Consider the following 16469-nt stretch of genomic DNA (forward strand, 5'->3'; position numbering starts at 1 on the left):
ACCTAAATATTTGTAAAAATCTTTGTCATGGGTCGGTGTGGCTCTGGCATCAAGATGTTTGCTGTTCACACCAAGTATGATAAATGGGGATGCACCAAAAGCACCTTTTCCAGAACAATGTCTGACACACACACACACTTTTTTATGGATGATGTTTTTACTTGCATTTGTTTTCCTTCAGCTTAGTCTCTTATTTATCTGGTGTCGCCACAGCAGAATGAACCACCAACTATTCTGCCGTATGTTTTATGCAGCAGCTACACCGCAACCCAGTAAGGGGAAACACTCATACACAATCTCACACACACACACACACACACGCACTACGGGCAGTTTAGTTTATCCAGTTCCCCTGTACTGCATGTCTTTGGACTGCGGGGAAAACTGTAGGAAACCCACATGAATACAGAGAGAACATACACACTCCACACAGAAATGCCAACTGGCCCAGCCAGGACTCGAACCAGCGACCTTCTTGCTATGAGGCGACAGTGCTAACCTCTAAGCCACCATGCCACCCTTTTTTTATGTACATGTACAGTATATTTGGAACCATTAATTCATTTTGCTTCGACTTAATCCCTTATAAAGGGTTACCAAAGCAGAATGAACTGCCAACTATTCCAGCATATGTTTTAGGCAGTGGATACCCCGCAACCCAGTCCTGGGAAACACCCTTACACTCTCATATTCACACACGCACTCAAATACTCCGACCAATTTAGTTTACCTAAATTCACCTATACCACATGTCTTTGGACTGTGAAGGAAACCAAAACACCCAGAAGAAACCCACACAAACACAGGGAGAACATGCAAGCTCCACACAGAAATGCCAACTGGTTTAGCTGAGAGTCAAACCAGTGACCTTTTTGCTATGAGGCGACATTACTAACCACTGAGCCACTGTGCTGCCCTGTTTGTACATACATTTAACCTTAGTTTTATATTCTAATGCAAACTAAGCAACATCAAGCAAGCAAAAAACCTCATCATATTGGTGATAAACCAAATGTTAAGCATTTCACATGTAAAGCTGGTTTTAGTTTTGCTTTAAAAAATGTATTAAACTACAAACTTTTCATCGATGTCTGTCAGAAAAGAGACATGCGCCTCACGGTGTGATCTGTGTGCCAGCTCGATTCGCTTATCAGCCCGCTTACAGCAGCTGCACAGGAATGAGAATTGAATTACTGTCTAAAATTCTACTAATTGGATTCATTTACTGACATCTTTAGACTATTTGCATTCTTTTATTTAGTTGTCGTTTGTTTGCACAGTCTGTGGTATTGTTTTTTTTCAGTGTCTGAGTATTTTAATGAGTTTTTCCACCTTGACTGTTTTGCACCTCCAAGCGGTGTTTATTTTAACATCAGCAGCTCCAAGAACATGAACAAAAATGCCAATCTATTTGGTGGAGATGTTTTTGATGCAGCGTTTCAAAACCAAAAAGCGAGCATGAGGCGTTTTATTTAAAAAGGATGCCTGGAGTTTTGCTCATTGGTGTGCACAATTACATTGGTGCCCTTTGTTTAGGCACAAGGCTTTAAAGGGCAACTAAAAGCATGAGTGTGATTGATCCTTTAGTTGTGATTGTATGCTTTTACTAAACTCTTTTATGTTACAGGGTGGGCCATTTATATGGATGCACCCTAATAAAATGGGAATGGTTGGTGATATTAACATCCTGTTTCTGGCACATTAGTATATGTGAGGGGGCAAACTTTTCAAGATTGGTAGTGGCCATTTTGAAGTCGACCATATTGGATCCAACTTTTGTTTTTTCAATAGAAAAAGGGTCAATTGACACATCAAACTTATTGGGAATTTCACAAGAAAAACAACGGTGTGCTTTGTTTTTAATGTAGGAGAAATGCCAGCACAGGCTTCCAGTATCCGTAGTTTCAGGTGCTGCACATCTTGTATCTTCACACCTTAGACAACAAAGATAGTGGGACCAATCTTCATCAATAGAAACCTCAAGGCCACTGGATATTTGAAGTTGCAACATGATGATGTGTTTCCCTCTTTATTCACTGAAGCTGGCACGTTCCCTGAGTTTTTCTAGCAAGATAGGGCACCACCACATTAAGGGTGTCAGGTCCAAGCAGTCCTACATGAACATTTTCCTGAAAAGTGGATTGGTTTTCGTGGCCAGTTGAATGGCCCCCAAGGTCTCCCGATCTGACCCCCTTAGACTTTTATCTTTGGGGTCATCTGAAGGCAATCATCAATGGTGTGAAGATACAAGATGTGCAGCATCTGAAATTATACTGGATACAGATACTGGAAGCCTGTGCTGGCATTTCTCCCGTGGTATTGCTATCAGTGTGTGAAGAGTGGGAGAAGAGGGTTGCATTGACTATCCAACACAATGGGCAGCACATTGAACACATTTTATAAGTGGTCAGAAACTTGTAAATAACTCATGAAAGAATAAAGTTACTTTAAAACACGTTTAAGCACATCGTTGTTTTTCTTGTAAAATTCCCAATAACTTTGTGTCAAATGACCCTCTTCCTATTGGAAAAAACAAAAGCTAGATTCAAGATGACCGACTTCAAAATGGCCACCGTGGCCACCACCCATCTTGAAAAGTTTGCCCCCTCACATATACTAATGTGCCACAAACAGGATGTTAATATCACCAACCATTCCCATTTTATTAAGGTGTATCCATATAAATGGCTCACCCTGTAGTAATTGACCTTGGTGTGAACAGTATACTGCGACATCAGTATTTCTAAGCTCCCTTTTTAAGTTGATTGTGAAGCTGAAAAATATCTTTGAGTGTATCTGAGCCTTAAGTAGTAAATGAATCTGAGGACTGCCCAAGGTTAAGAAGGAAATGTCTTTGCTGCATTGAAACAGCTATTCCTGTCCCACTTTGATAACTTCTCTGTTTGTTCACTACCTCTTTATTTCTTCTTTCACTCGCTGTACTTTTCCCTTCACCCCGTGGCTATCTTTCACCCTTTCTTCCCTCTTTTCTGTCGCTCTGGTTCTCTTTTCCCCTGGGCCTCCCGTCTTTTATATGGCATGCGGATCTGCAGGTACAACGCCTGCCCCTCCAAACCCTCCCAAACCCCCTCCCACCATTACTATCCCTGCCCCTCCTGTACCTCCACCGCCCCCCACCCCAGAGCCGGTGCTGCCTGCCCCTGCCCCAACCCCTGCCCCGCCAGCAGAGGGCCCTCCCGAGATCCCACCGCCCCCACAGCTGCCCCCAAACCTCCCTGTAAGCACCAACACCAACCCTGCTGCTGCAACCAGCACCCCTGCTCAAGGTGAGTCCCTCACCAATCCTCAAGTCCATCTCCACACCCGTCCATCTCTGAGTGAACATGCCTGCCTTCACCCGTGCTTCACCTGCATGGGTTTGGTTTTGTCTTGTTTGTCTGTGCTCCAGATCTTCCCGGATTACAATCCCAGTGACGTCTCAATCACTTCATTAGGTTCATGTTTATTTTCTGTTCGTGCTCTTTAAGGTCTTTTGTTTTTAATGATAAGGTGTTTCCAATTGAATCAAATCAAGGAATTTATTACAGGCCGACGTTTTTATATGAACAAACAACCATGGTGTTCTCTTTAGCTCTGTTCCAAAGCTAGTGAGCTTCCTACCTAGACAGTGTTTTAAAGTAGTGGTTTGATATTCTCTATAATGCTTAAGGGTTCTTTTTACAAATCCCCTGGTGATAAACAATTGAGTTTTACTATCTTTGAAGCCATTCAGGCGGTCTCCATGTCTGGCTGGAGCACTTTTTTTTTTTTAGCACTTTTCTTAGCTTAGCATAGATCATTGAATCGGATTAGACCAATAGCATCTCGTTCAAAAATGACCTCAAAATGAGTTCTGATAATGTTCCTGTTGAAAGCTAGACACTTCTGTAGTTGCATTGTGTACTTGGAGTGATGGAAAATGAAGAGGTGTTATATTTCTAGGCTTCAATGACTAGGAATTATACACCCATTACAGTGTAATAATCAAGGAACAAACTTCCATCAGTATTACCGACTTAACCACCTTACAAACATGGAGCTGTCTGAGAGATGATTTAAAACATATTAAAATGTTGTTTATGAATGGAGATGCTGAATGTTACTGTTATTAACCAATATTGAAGATTCAGGTTCAGGCTATTAAATTACGCGTCATCATATAATCAGTTTTTACCTTTTACATTTGATGTTGAATCAGTTATTGGAACTATTTACATCTTTAAATCTAAAGTCTTTCACATAAAACCTATGAACCTGCAGTTATTAATGTAGTCTTAACAAAAAGCTTCTCAAAATGAATATCAGTTTTTCATGCTGTACTATGATGTCTAAATTCACTCCCAGAGGTTGTAACTTGTTTAGTTTGTGTTTTATTTTGAATTGATTTAGAAGCAATAATATTATACTTTCCTATTGGCAATTAATCTGTTATTAGCCAAAACTTGAAAAGCATTTATTTATATATGTACATACAGTTTTATTTGCATTAACCCCCCAAAACCCGCCTCCTCCTTTTTTTTTCATATTTCCCAAATGATGTTTAACAGAGCAAGGATTTTGTTTTAATGTCTGATAATATTTTTTCTCCTGGAGAAAGTTTTATTTGATTTATTTCTGCTAGAATAATATCAGTTTTTATTTTTTTAAACTCATTTTAAGGTCAAAATTTTAGCCCCGTTAAGCTATTTTTCCCGATAGTCAATATACAATAACTTGCCTTATTACCTGAACCTGCCTAGTTAACCTAATTTCACTTTAAAAATCACTTTAAGCTGTATAGAAGTATCTTGAAAAATATCTTGTCAAATATTATTTACTGTCATCATGGCAAAGATAAAATAAATCAGTTATTAGAAAAAAGTTATTAAAACTATAATGTTTAGAAATGTGTTGAAAAAAATCCCCTCTTCATTAAACATAAATTGGGGGGGAAAAATAAACAAGGTCTAATAATTCTGACTTTAACTGTATATTTACAGTCAAGTCTGAAAGTATACACACCCCCGGCAAATTCTGACTTAATGCTACTTTTATTCAACCTGAAGGTTTTTTGGGACCAGAAATAACACTGCCCTCTCTCGAAAGATAATAAGACGATGTACAAGAGGCATCATTGAAAAAAAAAAAAACTTCTCAGCTTTAATTTACCTTAGTGCAAAGTCTGATATTGCCAGGGGTATGAATAATTTGTGCTTGACTGTATATAATCCAAAACATTTTATCTTTGTGTAACATAGACACTGCAATTTGTTTTGTCTCTAAATGCTTTAAACTCATTTGAATGCTCAGAGTCGCAGCCCTTAAACGTTCAATCTATTATGCTTAAACTCTGCAGTGACTCCACAAATCTCTTGTGTTCTGAACATGAAACCGTGTAATTGTGAATTTCTCTTGAGAGTGAAAGAATTCGTCATGCACATTAACTTGTGGCTTGCTTTTAGATAGCAACAAATTTGCTGAATTATTCAATGTACTACAGTTTACAATTATTAAACTACTGAACACGTTGATAGTCAAATCGTAAGGAATGTTCTGCTTGTGTAGTTTAATCCAGAAGTTCTCTCAGACTAGTTTATTCAGTAGAGAATATGTCAGCTCACTAGGGTTTGGTCAGAGCTTGTGTCCATTCCATATACCATTGAATGAGCTGTGGTATACTTGTTGTATGGTCTGTATGATGATTTATAGACAAACCAGCAGAATTTGCATTCATTTTCCTCTCGCTGTCTTCCAGGGAATGGACCTCACTTTTACAGTATGAACCGGCCAATGACGCGGCACACCACGCCTTCAGTGGGCGGGTCCCTGCCCTATCGCAGACCGTCATCAGTTACTGGACAGCCCAACAACATGCCTCAAAACACTAATCCAAACATGATACAAAACCAGCTTAATGGAGGGCCACACTACAACCAAAACCAAGGTAAAGACCACACAGCCCTCTGTTGTGTAATCAAAGTTATCTATAAGGTTTCTATTTACAACTAGCAGTGTTGAGCATTTTAGCCAATTAGATGAATAGGTTGAAAAAAAATTCTACAGCCCAAAATACTGATTGTCATTTTTTTTTTAAGAGTACTGTTCCGGGTTTTACCTATTAATCAGCAAGTTTTAATAATTTGATAATACGTTTGATAAGATATTAAGCAAAGTGTCGCCAAATTGTCCACAAATTTGATAATTTTATCATATATTAACGTTAAAAATCTTATCTAATTTATGTAATCATTTGTTTTTGGTTTTTAATTGTACACTACCTGACAAAAGTCTTGTCGTCGATCCCAGTTGTAAGAGCAAAAAACAACTGCATCTGTTGAACTGCATCCCAATCCTTACTAATACTGCAGAAGACCTATTGGAACCCACATGGACTCAAGATTCACTTAGAAATCAGTCAAGTTTGGTGAAGGAAAAACATGGTTTAGAGTTAGATTTATTATGTGGGCGTGCGAGAGATCTGCACAGCGAATGGCAACATCTACAGCCTGAGGTATCAAGACATTTGTGCTGCCCATTACATTACAAACCACAGGAGTGGGCAAATTCTTCAGCAGGATAGCGCTCATTATACTTCAGCCTTCACATTAAAGTTTCTTAAAGTAAAGAAGGTCAAGCTGCTCCAGGATTGGCCAGCCCAGTTACCAGACATATGAACATTATTGAGCATGTCTGGGGTACGATAGAGGAGGCATTGAAGATGAATTCAAAGAATCTTGAGTCCTGCAGGAACGCTTTCTTTGCCATTCCAAATGACTTTATTAATACGTTATTTGAGTCATTGCAGAGATGTATGGATGCAGTCCTTCAAGTTCATGGGAGTCATACACAATATGAATTATTTTTCCACTGCACCATGACTTTATATTCTATACTGTATGTTATTTCTGTTAAGTAACAAGACTTTTGTCAAAGCAAAGTCAGACCTTACTGTCCTAATAAATCATAATAATATCAAGGCATGATCATATTTTACTTTGGTAAAATAAGCGTAATCTAGAGGCCTTTGTCTTTCACCTAAGCCACTTCTAATACCAAATGATCAACTAGAAGTTATTATTTGTTCGTGAAACTTGGAAAGGCAACAAGACTTTTGTCAGGTAGTGTCCATTTATTAATGAAATGTTTTTGCTTCTGACATGGCATTAATGAAAATAGATTATATAAATAGGTTTAACTTACTATGTTTTTTGTGTATATTTGCATACAAGTATATTTCAGAATGTTTTCTACATTTAATTTATACACAATTATGTCTGTTATATTTGGCCATTTTAGTTTCACACCATTTATTTGAAACATTAGAGTAGACACTGCTTTCAATATGCTGTTCATGAATATAAAATCACCTTTGTAATTTTAATATGATGCAGACATCAAAATGGGCCATTCGGTCCTTGACCTAAATAAGAGACTCACTGTGCAGTGCAGACACCATTTTTATTATTATAGATTTTTTTTTACCTGTAGTCTGAACTGAGTTGATATCAGCATACTTTTTTGATTGCTTAGTTTAAACAACTCATTCATGAACTAATTTCAATTATCTTTGTTTTAAAGTTGTTAAAATACTCAAATGAACAACTGTTTTGGCTATAGTATTGAATTGGTCTCATGTAGTTTTACTGGTATTGGTGGACAGTTTAGTTCTCATACAGTGGTGTAAAATAACACAGTGATTATAAGTGACTAGTTTATATCTCACTTAAGTCTGAGAGTTCCTTCTCACTTGATCTGATTGTTCTCTCTTTTTTCCACTTGCCATCACATTTTCTTCCATTTCTCTCTTTTTGGGTTCCTTTTCACCCACAAACGTTTGGTTTCTGTACCCTTTTGGCCCTGTTTTTTATTTTGTGTGTGTGTGTGTGTGTGTGTGTGTGTGTGTGTTTGTGTGTGTTTGTGTGTGTTTGTGTGTGTTTGTGTGTGTTTGTGTGTGTGTGTGTGTGTGTTTGTGTGTGTGTGTGTGTGTGTGTTGGGCAGTCCCCATGGCCCCCCCTCCACCCTCTATTCTCCAGATCACCCCTCAGCTGCCGCTCATGGGCTTTGTGGCTCGGGTTCAGGAGACCAGTAAGTCATGGCTTTAGGGAAAATTCTCTTCATCGCATCTGTGCTAGTAGATTGACACTTTGACACATTTTGCATGCTCTTTTGATGTGTGTGTGTGTGTGTGTACGCGTGTGTGTGCTAAAAATCATTTAGTTGTTTTTCACAGATCTCTTGCATGCTATTTAATCCGCTGGAACACTGTGACATTTTCAACTGCGCATGCAAAACAGATACATTTATGGTCAGTGAAATGTAATTTGGCCACTGTGCAAGGCTGGAAGATGTAAAAGAGGAATTATAAATCAGAAGAGCATGTGGACAGACTAGAATCTGCCATGAAATGGATGAGTTTATTATCCAATTAATAAGAAAAAAAATCAATATTAATATGATTCAGTACATACAAAGTGAATTTTCAGTTTGACATCAGTCATTTATTTATTTATTTTTATTATCTGGCTTTAATTTTTTTTGGCAAATTAATATCCCTAATAAAACTGACAATATATAAAGCCATACATTAGAATATATGTATATATGTACAGTACCAGTAAAAAGTCTGGGGTGAGTAGGATTTTTAAATGTTTTAAAACAAGCTTCTCCTGCTCATTAAGGCAGCATTTATTTAATCAAAAATACAGTACAAATGTGAAATGTTATTGCACTATAAAATAACTGAAGACTTGAGTAATAAAAAGACTGGAAGCTAAAAACTCTTATTAAAATAAATTATCAATTTAATTTAAAAATTACTTTTGAACATGATCCTTTAGAAATCACTCTTTTATATTATTTTTTGTTGTTATTATTATTATTATTATTATTATTCATTCATTCATTTGCTTTTCGGCTTAATACTTTTGTTAATCTGGGGTCGCCACAACAGTGAGCAGGGTGAAAATACTCTACACAGAAATGCCAACTGAACCAGCCGAGGCTCGAACTTCTTGTGAGGCGATCACACTACCCGCTGCACCACCGCATCACCCTTTATTATTATTTAAGTAATAGTAATAAAAGCAATAATGATGAGTAATAATTTCATTTGAAACTACATACAATAAGAAAGCAGTTATTAATAAATATATATATTTTTAATTTTACGTTTAATAAATGCCGCCTTGTTGAACAGAATAATAAAAAAACATAAAAAACTGACTCTGAGCAAGCTTTTGACCATACATATATATATATATATATATTCACACACACATATATATATATATATATATATATATATATATATATATATATATATATATATATATATATATATATATATATATATATATATATGCGTGTGTGTATTTTTTTTTTGTTTATTTACTTTTAATTTTTTTATTCTTCATTTATTATTTATTAGATTTTTTTTGTGTTTGTTTTTTTAATTGTGTTTTATTCATTACCAGTTGTGACATTGGGTCTCATGTGCAAATCTGTGTATAAATAAATAAAATTAGATGATCTAATTTAATAATTGACAGACTAATGTGTGTTGTGTAGCCTGATTTGTCAATTTTAGTTGCTGTTCTCAAGCCGCTGCTCCCCCTATTGGCTAAAAACTGTTTTAACAGTGATTACGATGAATAAAAAGACTCTTTTAAAAAAATAATTATTTTCCACTCTGCCAAAATGCTATTGTGGTGTAAAGTGTTTTGTAAATGACCTCTGAATGCCTGTTATTTATTGAGTATTACTGTCACAGCTGCTTAACATAAAATCTAAAAAATGAAAGTCTAAAATATATATATTTATTTCCCAGAGATGGGTTGTGGCTGGAAGAGCATCCGCTGTGTAAAACAGATGCTGGATAAGTTGGCGGTTCATTCCGCTGTGGTGACCCCAGATTAATAAAGGGACTAGAGGCAGTTAATTAGCTGGTTCTGTTTAACAATGTGTAATCTGTGTAGAAATCACTTTTCGGTTCATTTCAAGTTAAACACGACAAGGTAATCACTTATTAGCCAATAAATAATTTATATATCAGCAAAATCATAAAAAAGGCAAACTGACAAATAATAGCTGAAAGCATTGTAAAAATGAAAGGATTCAAAATGTATTTCTTTAATGTAGTGGCACAGAAAACACTGCCATCGACCTCCTTTAACCTCATTTAGCTGCAGTGTGTGCATGTCCTCAGTGATGTTCCCTTCTCAAAAACACACAACTGCTTATGAATGCTGTTTTCAAGGTCAACTGTTATTCTGCTCTTCCTTAATTCTGTACTGTCACACACACACACACACACACATTTTCCTTCTTCACTTCCTCGTCCAGCATGAATCATTACACAGAAGTTCCCTCAGAAGTGCTGATGTTTGTTTGTGTGTGTGTTCAGTCTCGGACGCTCCTCCACCGCCGCCTCCAGCAGAAGAGGTTGAGTTTGAGGAAGAGACGCCGCCTCCGCCTCCTCCAGAGGACTATGAGGATGAGGAGGGTGAGGAGGATGAAGAGTCCGCTGTGGTGGAGTACAGTGACCCTTACGCTGAAGAAGACCCTCCGTGGGCCCCGCGCAGCTACCTGGAGAAAGGTGCATCACTGCTCTAAAGGCTACGTACACACTGCAAGCCTTAATGCTCAAATCTGATTTTGTTTTCCTCCTTTTTTTTTTTTTTTTTTTTTTTTTGCATAGCTTTTCACATTGTTATAAATGTGACCAATATCAGATTTCCAGTGTGAACAGATCATGGTCCTAAACTGACCCGCATGTGCTAAAGTACAGTTACAGAATGTTTAATTATACACACTATGTGTACTGTATGAAGTAAGCATGTTGTCAGATTAAGCTTAATATGATTATTGCCTTTTTCACAGTCAACCGCGGTGTATTTCATCAACTCTACAGGGTTGTTCTGCTACTACTTGTGTGTATTTCACCATATGAAACCTAAACTAAAGTCACTTGTGATAGAAAACTCTGATCATTTGCACACGGATAAACTATCTGCAACACCCCCCGACGCTCTTCAGCTTGGTTTGAAAAGTATATCCAGTCAGCAGAGAAAATTGACAGTCTTGTCAGAAACTTTACTTTTTTTTTGTTTTAAATTACAGTAAAGCTTTCATGCAAACGTTTTAGTTTAGTAACCAAAAGTTTTTAGGATAGATCAACCGACTCCCATATAAAGAATTGCTGGTTCGATCACAGCTCAGACAGGGTTGGGTGCAGTAGGACCGGTTGGTTACACATGGGGGCTCGTCCGGGATGGGAGTGAGGTTAAAGGGGGTGAGTGTAACGGAGGGCAGCTAGCGAAGTGCTATAGAAGTAAACCCCACCTCTCTAAAGGACCCCTAAAGGTGCTCTAGTGACAGATGCTAGGGGCCATGTTAGCGTCCTTGTCAGAGCAACTGAGTCTCATGCAAAGAATTGCCGGTTCGATCCCAGCTCAAACAGGGTTGGGTACAGTAGGACCAGTAGGTTACATTGGAATACAAATTTATAGAAGGGATAATAGTTTTGTTTTGACCCGTGCATAAAAACATTTAAATGGAAATAATATAACAATTAAAACTACATAAAGATCACATAATGAATTATTTCTGCTCATTTTAATTCTAAAAAATAAGCAAGATAAGCGTACACAATTACACATCTAGTTTTAACTTGATTGTAAGTTGATATTATGCTGATCTATTGTGGATTATTGAAAAATGCACCAGTTTGTATAATAAAGTAACGATTTTCAAAATAAATGTCAAGTATTTACAGTGTAGCAGATCCTGTCATACTTACAAACATCATTACACAGACATCTTCATAACCAGACATTCTCTTTTCCTTCCCTTCCCATCAGTGGTGGCGATTTACGACTACACACGTGACAAGGAAGACGAGCTGTCCTTTCAGGAGGGAGCCATCATTTACGTCATCAAGAAGAACGATGACGGCTGGTATGAGGGGGTGATGAGCGGCACCACAGGCCTTTTCCCTGGAAACTACGTGGAGTCCATCATGCATTACGCTGACTGAACCAGCAGGTGGCGCCACTGCTCCTCTGTCCATCATCTTCCTCATTCACTGAAACACACACCAGTCCAGCTACACTACGTCATGCGCAGGCTTGTTGCAGACATGCAAACCCATGACTTGGTTTGAGAGCCGCAGGAAAAACTGTAAGATAAAGACATTAGGGACGTTTATTCATCTCTTTAATTTCGATCTCTTAGAAACATGTATCAGATAAAGTGTTGGTTTTGCTTGACTTGTGTTGATAGTGATCGCTTTGCTTTCGCTCCTCGCCGTTTCGACGAATGGGGCAGTTTTACTCATGTCATCACCAAATTCGAAGGCGGCCATCATGGATGTGCATGTTCCATCTCTTTTGGTTTTGTTTTTAAACAGTTGACCAGCAAAAAATGAGAGAAAAGCTATTGCCAAGAATGACAGAACAGGGGGGTTTATATGCACAATGGGTTGCCAGGTCATAAAGGGGTGATGTATACGTTCTGGCTTCGATTTTTGAGTTTATTTGTTACATTCTGAGTGCATTTTGAAGTCTTTAGTAGGAGGATTAAACCAAAGGATTTCAGTGGCGTTTGGCATCGCGAACGGGACCTTAAGAAAAACGTATTTTTCACCATTCCTTTACATTCGTTTCTTTCCAACGAGATTTTATTGCTTGAAATATTTGCAAGTATGTGTATTCTTTGTATGTATGAAAAAACTACAAAAAAACGAACACTATTAAATCGTTCAGGAAGTTTGTGCCATACAGAAACATTCATAGACGGTCATGTTTTGTTTTGGGGGACGTTTTTAAATCAGGAAGAGAAGAAGTGTGTTATTGTGATCTTTAACCTCCGATTCATCCCTTTGACCAACTGTGGACTTAAAGATATGAGACTATTCTATATGTATGTTATATATTGATTTATATTATAGAAATACTATTGTGTTGGTGGTGTATGACTGGTGTAGAGACAAGAGAAAACCCCATTTATCTGCAATAACAAAGGCACAGTTAGGACGACGAGCTACAGAGATTTTTTTTAAAGCACAAGAGATAAAGATGATCTTACGAAATGTGAAGACTGATGTTCTTTGGGGATGAAGAGAGATTGAAAAACCAGAAACCAGCCCAAATTTGAACGCATCCTCATACCCACATGCAGATAATGTGGATGGAACTGTATCTAATGCACAGAGACTTTTTCTATCGAGTACTTTGATGTCTATATGTGAGTGTGTGCGAGTGTGTATGTGAGCGTGAAACTTCACTGTTTATGGATCATTGGTGACTGACTTGCTTGTCCGTGTGCAAATCTTTATTTTCAACGAACGGTCTGTGGCGAGGGTGTGTGAGTCTTGCATGTTGATCATTTTCTGTGATTTTCCTGCTGATGGAGAATAAAACTGGATATATCTGACTGCTTATTGTGCTTGCTGGGGTTCAAGAGTCGCTGAGAGGTTTCTGTAGCAGCGGATGAGGCTCAGACACTGCAATGTGGGGAATCCTGAAGAGAGAATTAAGGTAAAACTAAGTATTTTGGCCATTAAATGGGTAGAGGTATTCAATGTTTATATCTCTATATAAACTTAAAGGATTAAGTTCACCCGAAATTATAAGTTGCTACATGATTTACTCACCCTCAAGGCTTTCTAGTTGTAAATGACTTTCTTCTTTCAGTTTAGTCGAATCAAACTTATTTAAAGTGATGAGAGGACCATAGACAACATAAACGCAGGTTGCCAGATTAATGACACCAACAGTAGCCTTTCATTGAAAGCTGTTCAGCTAATGTTCACCCTGCCGAATAAAAACAGCTTAAACCAGCCTAAGCAGGTTGGCTGGTTTTAGCTGGCCGACTATCCTGGTTTTGGCCATTTCCAGGCTGGTCTTAGCTGCTCAGGCTGGGAGAGGACCAGCTAAAACCAGCTTAGCCGTAAGAGCCCTGCCATGTCCAGTCTAAACCTGGCTGCTCAAGTGAGTTGGCTTATGATTTAACAGCCTGATCAGCTAAAATCAGGTTAGAAATGGACAAAACTCCTCTAAAATCAGGCGGATCAACCTGCTTAGATTAGTTTAAGCTGTTTTTTTACCAGGGTACATTTGTAATACTTCAATACTTTGCTCATTAAAATCCACCTCGTAGATTTGAATGATTCTGAATTTGCTTCTCATTTCAGAGGCTGCTGTCCTTGGGTTCACATTTTCAGCAGCATATTGAGCTCTTCATGGCTTAAATTAAATGCACTGTTTTCTTACAGTTGTACAAGTTTATCTCAATATATACACGTTATATACTGAATTACATCGTTAAGTCGGGTGCTACAATATGATTGGATAAACTGGCAGTGGGCTGAGTTACAAAGGCAGAGAATTTTCAGACATTAAAGAAGGTGGTTAACCGACTTTAGCTTTGATTTTCAGATAAACAAGTTTCTTCACTTCGTACTTCAGCATGTTTTATGCTTTAGAAGAGTCAGAAATGTACATACAGTACTTTTAAAATAATTATATTGGGTGGTTTACAGCTGTACATTGGCAACGGTTGGTTGATTTTAATCAGCAGTTTAAACAAAGTGCAATAAAGTACCTCAATCCATAATTTAAAGTGCCTCAAGCAGCTCTGGTGGGTGAGTAAACGTCTCGCAAATCTTCGATTTTGTAAGAAAATATCCATATTTAAAACTTTAGAAACTATTTAATGTAACTTCTGGTGAGCACCCTCCATTATCGTCTTCTTCTTTTGAGGTGGATTAGCGCCTTCAGCTGGACAGGACTAAAACTACATTCTATTGTCGAGCTGGAAAAAAAACAAGATACAATTGTTAAAACAATTACAACTCTGACTGAAATGACTTCATATACACAAAAGACGGCTTGAGGGTAAGTAAATAATGGGATAATGTTCATTTTGTGGCGATCTAACCACTCAAATTATAAACGTGGTTATTTAAATTTTTTCTGAATGATGTGGTGTTGGACAACAGAATTATATGTGCAGAGCCACGTAGGGTTTCTTTACAGAGGAACAGCTCCACCTGCCCATTTTAAGACATTTTTAACGTTATTTTTATGTATTAGTCCAATAGTATGAGTGGGGCATTTTGACAGCACTTTTGTGTAAAGAAAAATTGTAAAAACTTTTAACTGATTTTATTTTTTATTTTTTTTTAATAAACAAATCAAATCAGACCTAACATCAAGTGTTAAGATAATCATGGTTGACAGTTGACATGGTTGACACCTGGATATCTGAAGTTTGGCCAAAACTCACTGTACCCAATTCTGAATGTTTTTAATTTTTATTAAGGTGCTGTATTTTACAAACATGCTTAGTGTCATTGTAGTAAATTAAGTATTTTATTTATTATTAAAATTTTGATTAGTATTTTTTAAATAGATTTTATTTACATTTTAACTTTAAAGTTGTAGTCATTTAGTTTGTGAGTGAGATCCATTTTTACTTGTTTTGTTCTTCTTTCGCAATCTTGAAAGTTGAGGAAAAGATGTGTTCGAGGAAATATATAAAATGTTTTAGGTTTCCCTTAAATAAAAGTAATGGCTTACAAAAACTACATTTTAAATAAACCAATTAATATAAATTAGGAAACAAATCAAAATCCCATTCCAAAACCTCTATTTTTTTGCTAGTCAGTCACTAAAAAATTTTTTATATTCATTATCTTATTTTTACTGAATAATATTTTTATGTGGAAAACCAATACCGCCCCCCAATAGTTACAGTTTTTCCCAGTTGTTTACACACATTTTCTGACAGCATGTCTCATATTGTCAGAACTCTACACACAAAACACACACACACACACACACTGGGCAAAACCCTTCAATTCTTCTGCAAAATGAAACTCTACGTTCAAAACAATGTAATTTCTTTTCAAAATGGTATTTTGTTTTCAAATGACACACACAAACCATCACATGAATAGACATTTATAAGAACCAGTTGATCACTGATGTGCTTTAGCTGAAACACGATGACCATTTCTTCTCCATTTATCAGAATGACTTACTGTAAGCCTATTTTTTTCAGTGTTGCACATTACAGACAGTCCACTAAGGCCTACATAAGTGCATTGTAAAATACTTCAGAATATTGTTTTTATGCCAAAACACACCAATTCACGGTACCAAATATATTTTACTGTATTTTCCCCCACAAAAACAGTTTACACAGTTCATTTCAACCAACACAAAGTTTCACATAACATGGTCTACATATACCATCAACAGAAGTATTGACTGAATAGTTACAGTAATAAAAAATTAAAAAGTGGATTTAGCTCAGTTTCCATCCCCAGGCAGAAAAAAAAATCATGCAATCATGTGTGACAGGCGTTTACCTATGTGATGAGTTCGTATGCAAAGTAGGGCAACTGAGTTTACAATTTTGATTGACTGTGTTCCTTGTGAAAACGAGATTTTCTGCATGAAAATTGTGCCAAATGTGGAGAATTGTGT

At 37.1% G+C, this 16469-nt stretch overlaps 1 protein-coding gene and 1 long non-coding RNA gene across 17 annotated transcripts in view; one reads left to right on the forward strand and one right to left on the reverse strand.

The window, feature by feature from the left end:
* abi2b (abl-interactor 2b) overlaps positions 1-13410 on the forward strand; it is a 37494-nt gene extending 24084 nt beyond the window's left edge. For 4 of the 16 annotated variants that reach the window (XM_005165772.6, XM_005165775.6, XM_005165774.6 and 1 more), the window contains 5 exons: positions 3054-3287; positions 5735-5923; positions 7978-8064; positions 10382-10573; positions 11838-13410. In XM_005165772.6, the coding sequence (XP_005165829.1) occupies positions 3054-3287; positions 5735-5923; positions 7978-8064; positions 10382-10573; positions 11838-12013 (878 nt within the window). In that variant the 3' untranslated portion in view covers positions 12014-13410. 16 annotated transcript variants of the gene reach the window in all.
* Positions 12281-14740, reverse strand: LOC141386190 (uncharacterized). Its single transcript, XR_012407675.1, has 2 exons — positions 13631-14740; positions 12281-13497 (listed from the first exon to the last, which is right to left on the reverse strand). It is a non-coding gene; the product is annotated as an uncharacterized lncRNA (long non-coding RNA).
* Between the last annotated feature and the right edge of the window lie 1729 nt (positions 14741-16469).

This window comes from Danio rerio, chromosome 6 (genome assembly GCF_049306965.1).
Source record: "Danio rerio strain Tuebingen ecotype United States chromosome 6, GRCz12tu, whole genome shotgun sequence".
In the NCBI taxonomy this organism is placed as follows: Eukaryota; Metazoa; Chordata; class Actinopteri; order Cypriniformes; family Danionidae; genus Danio; species Danio rerio.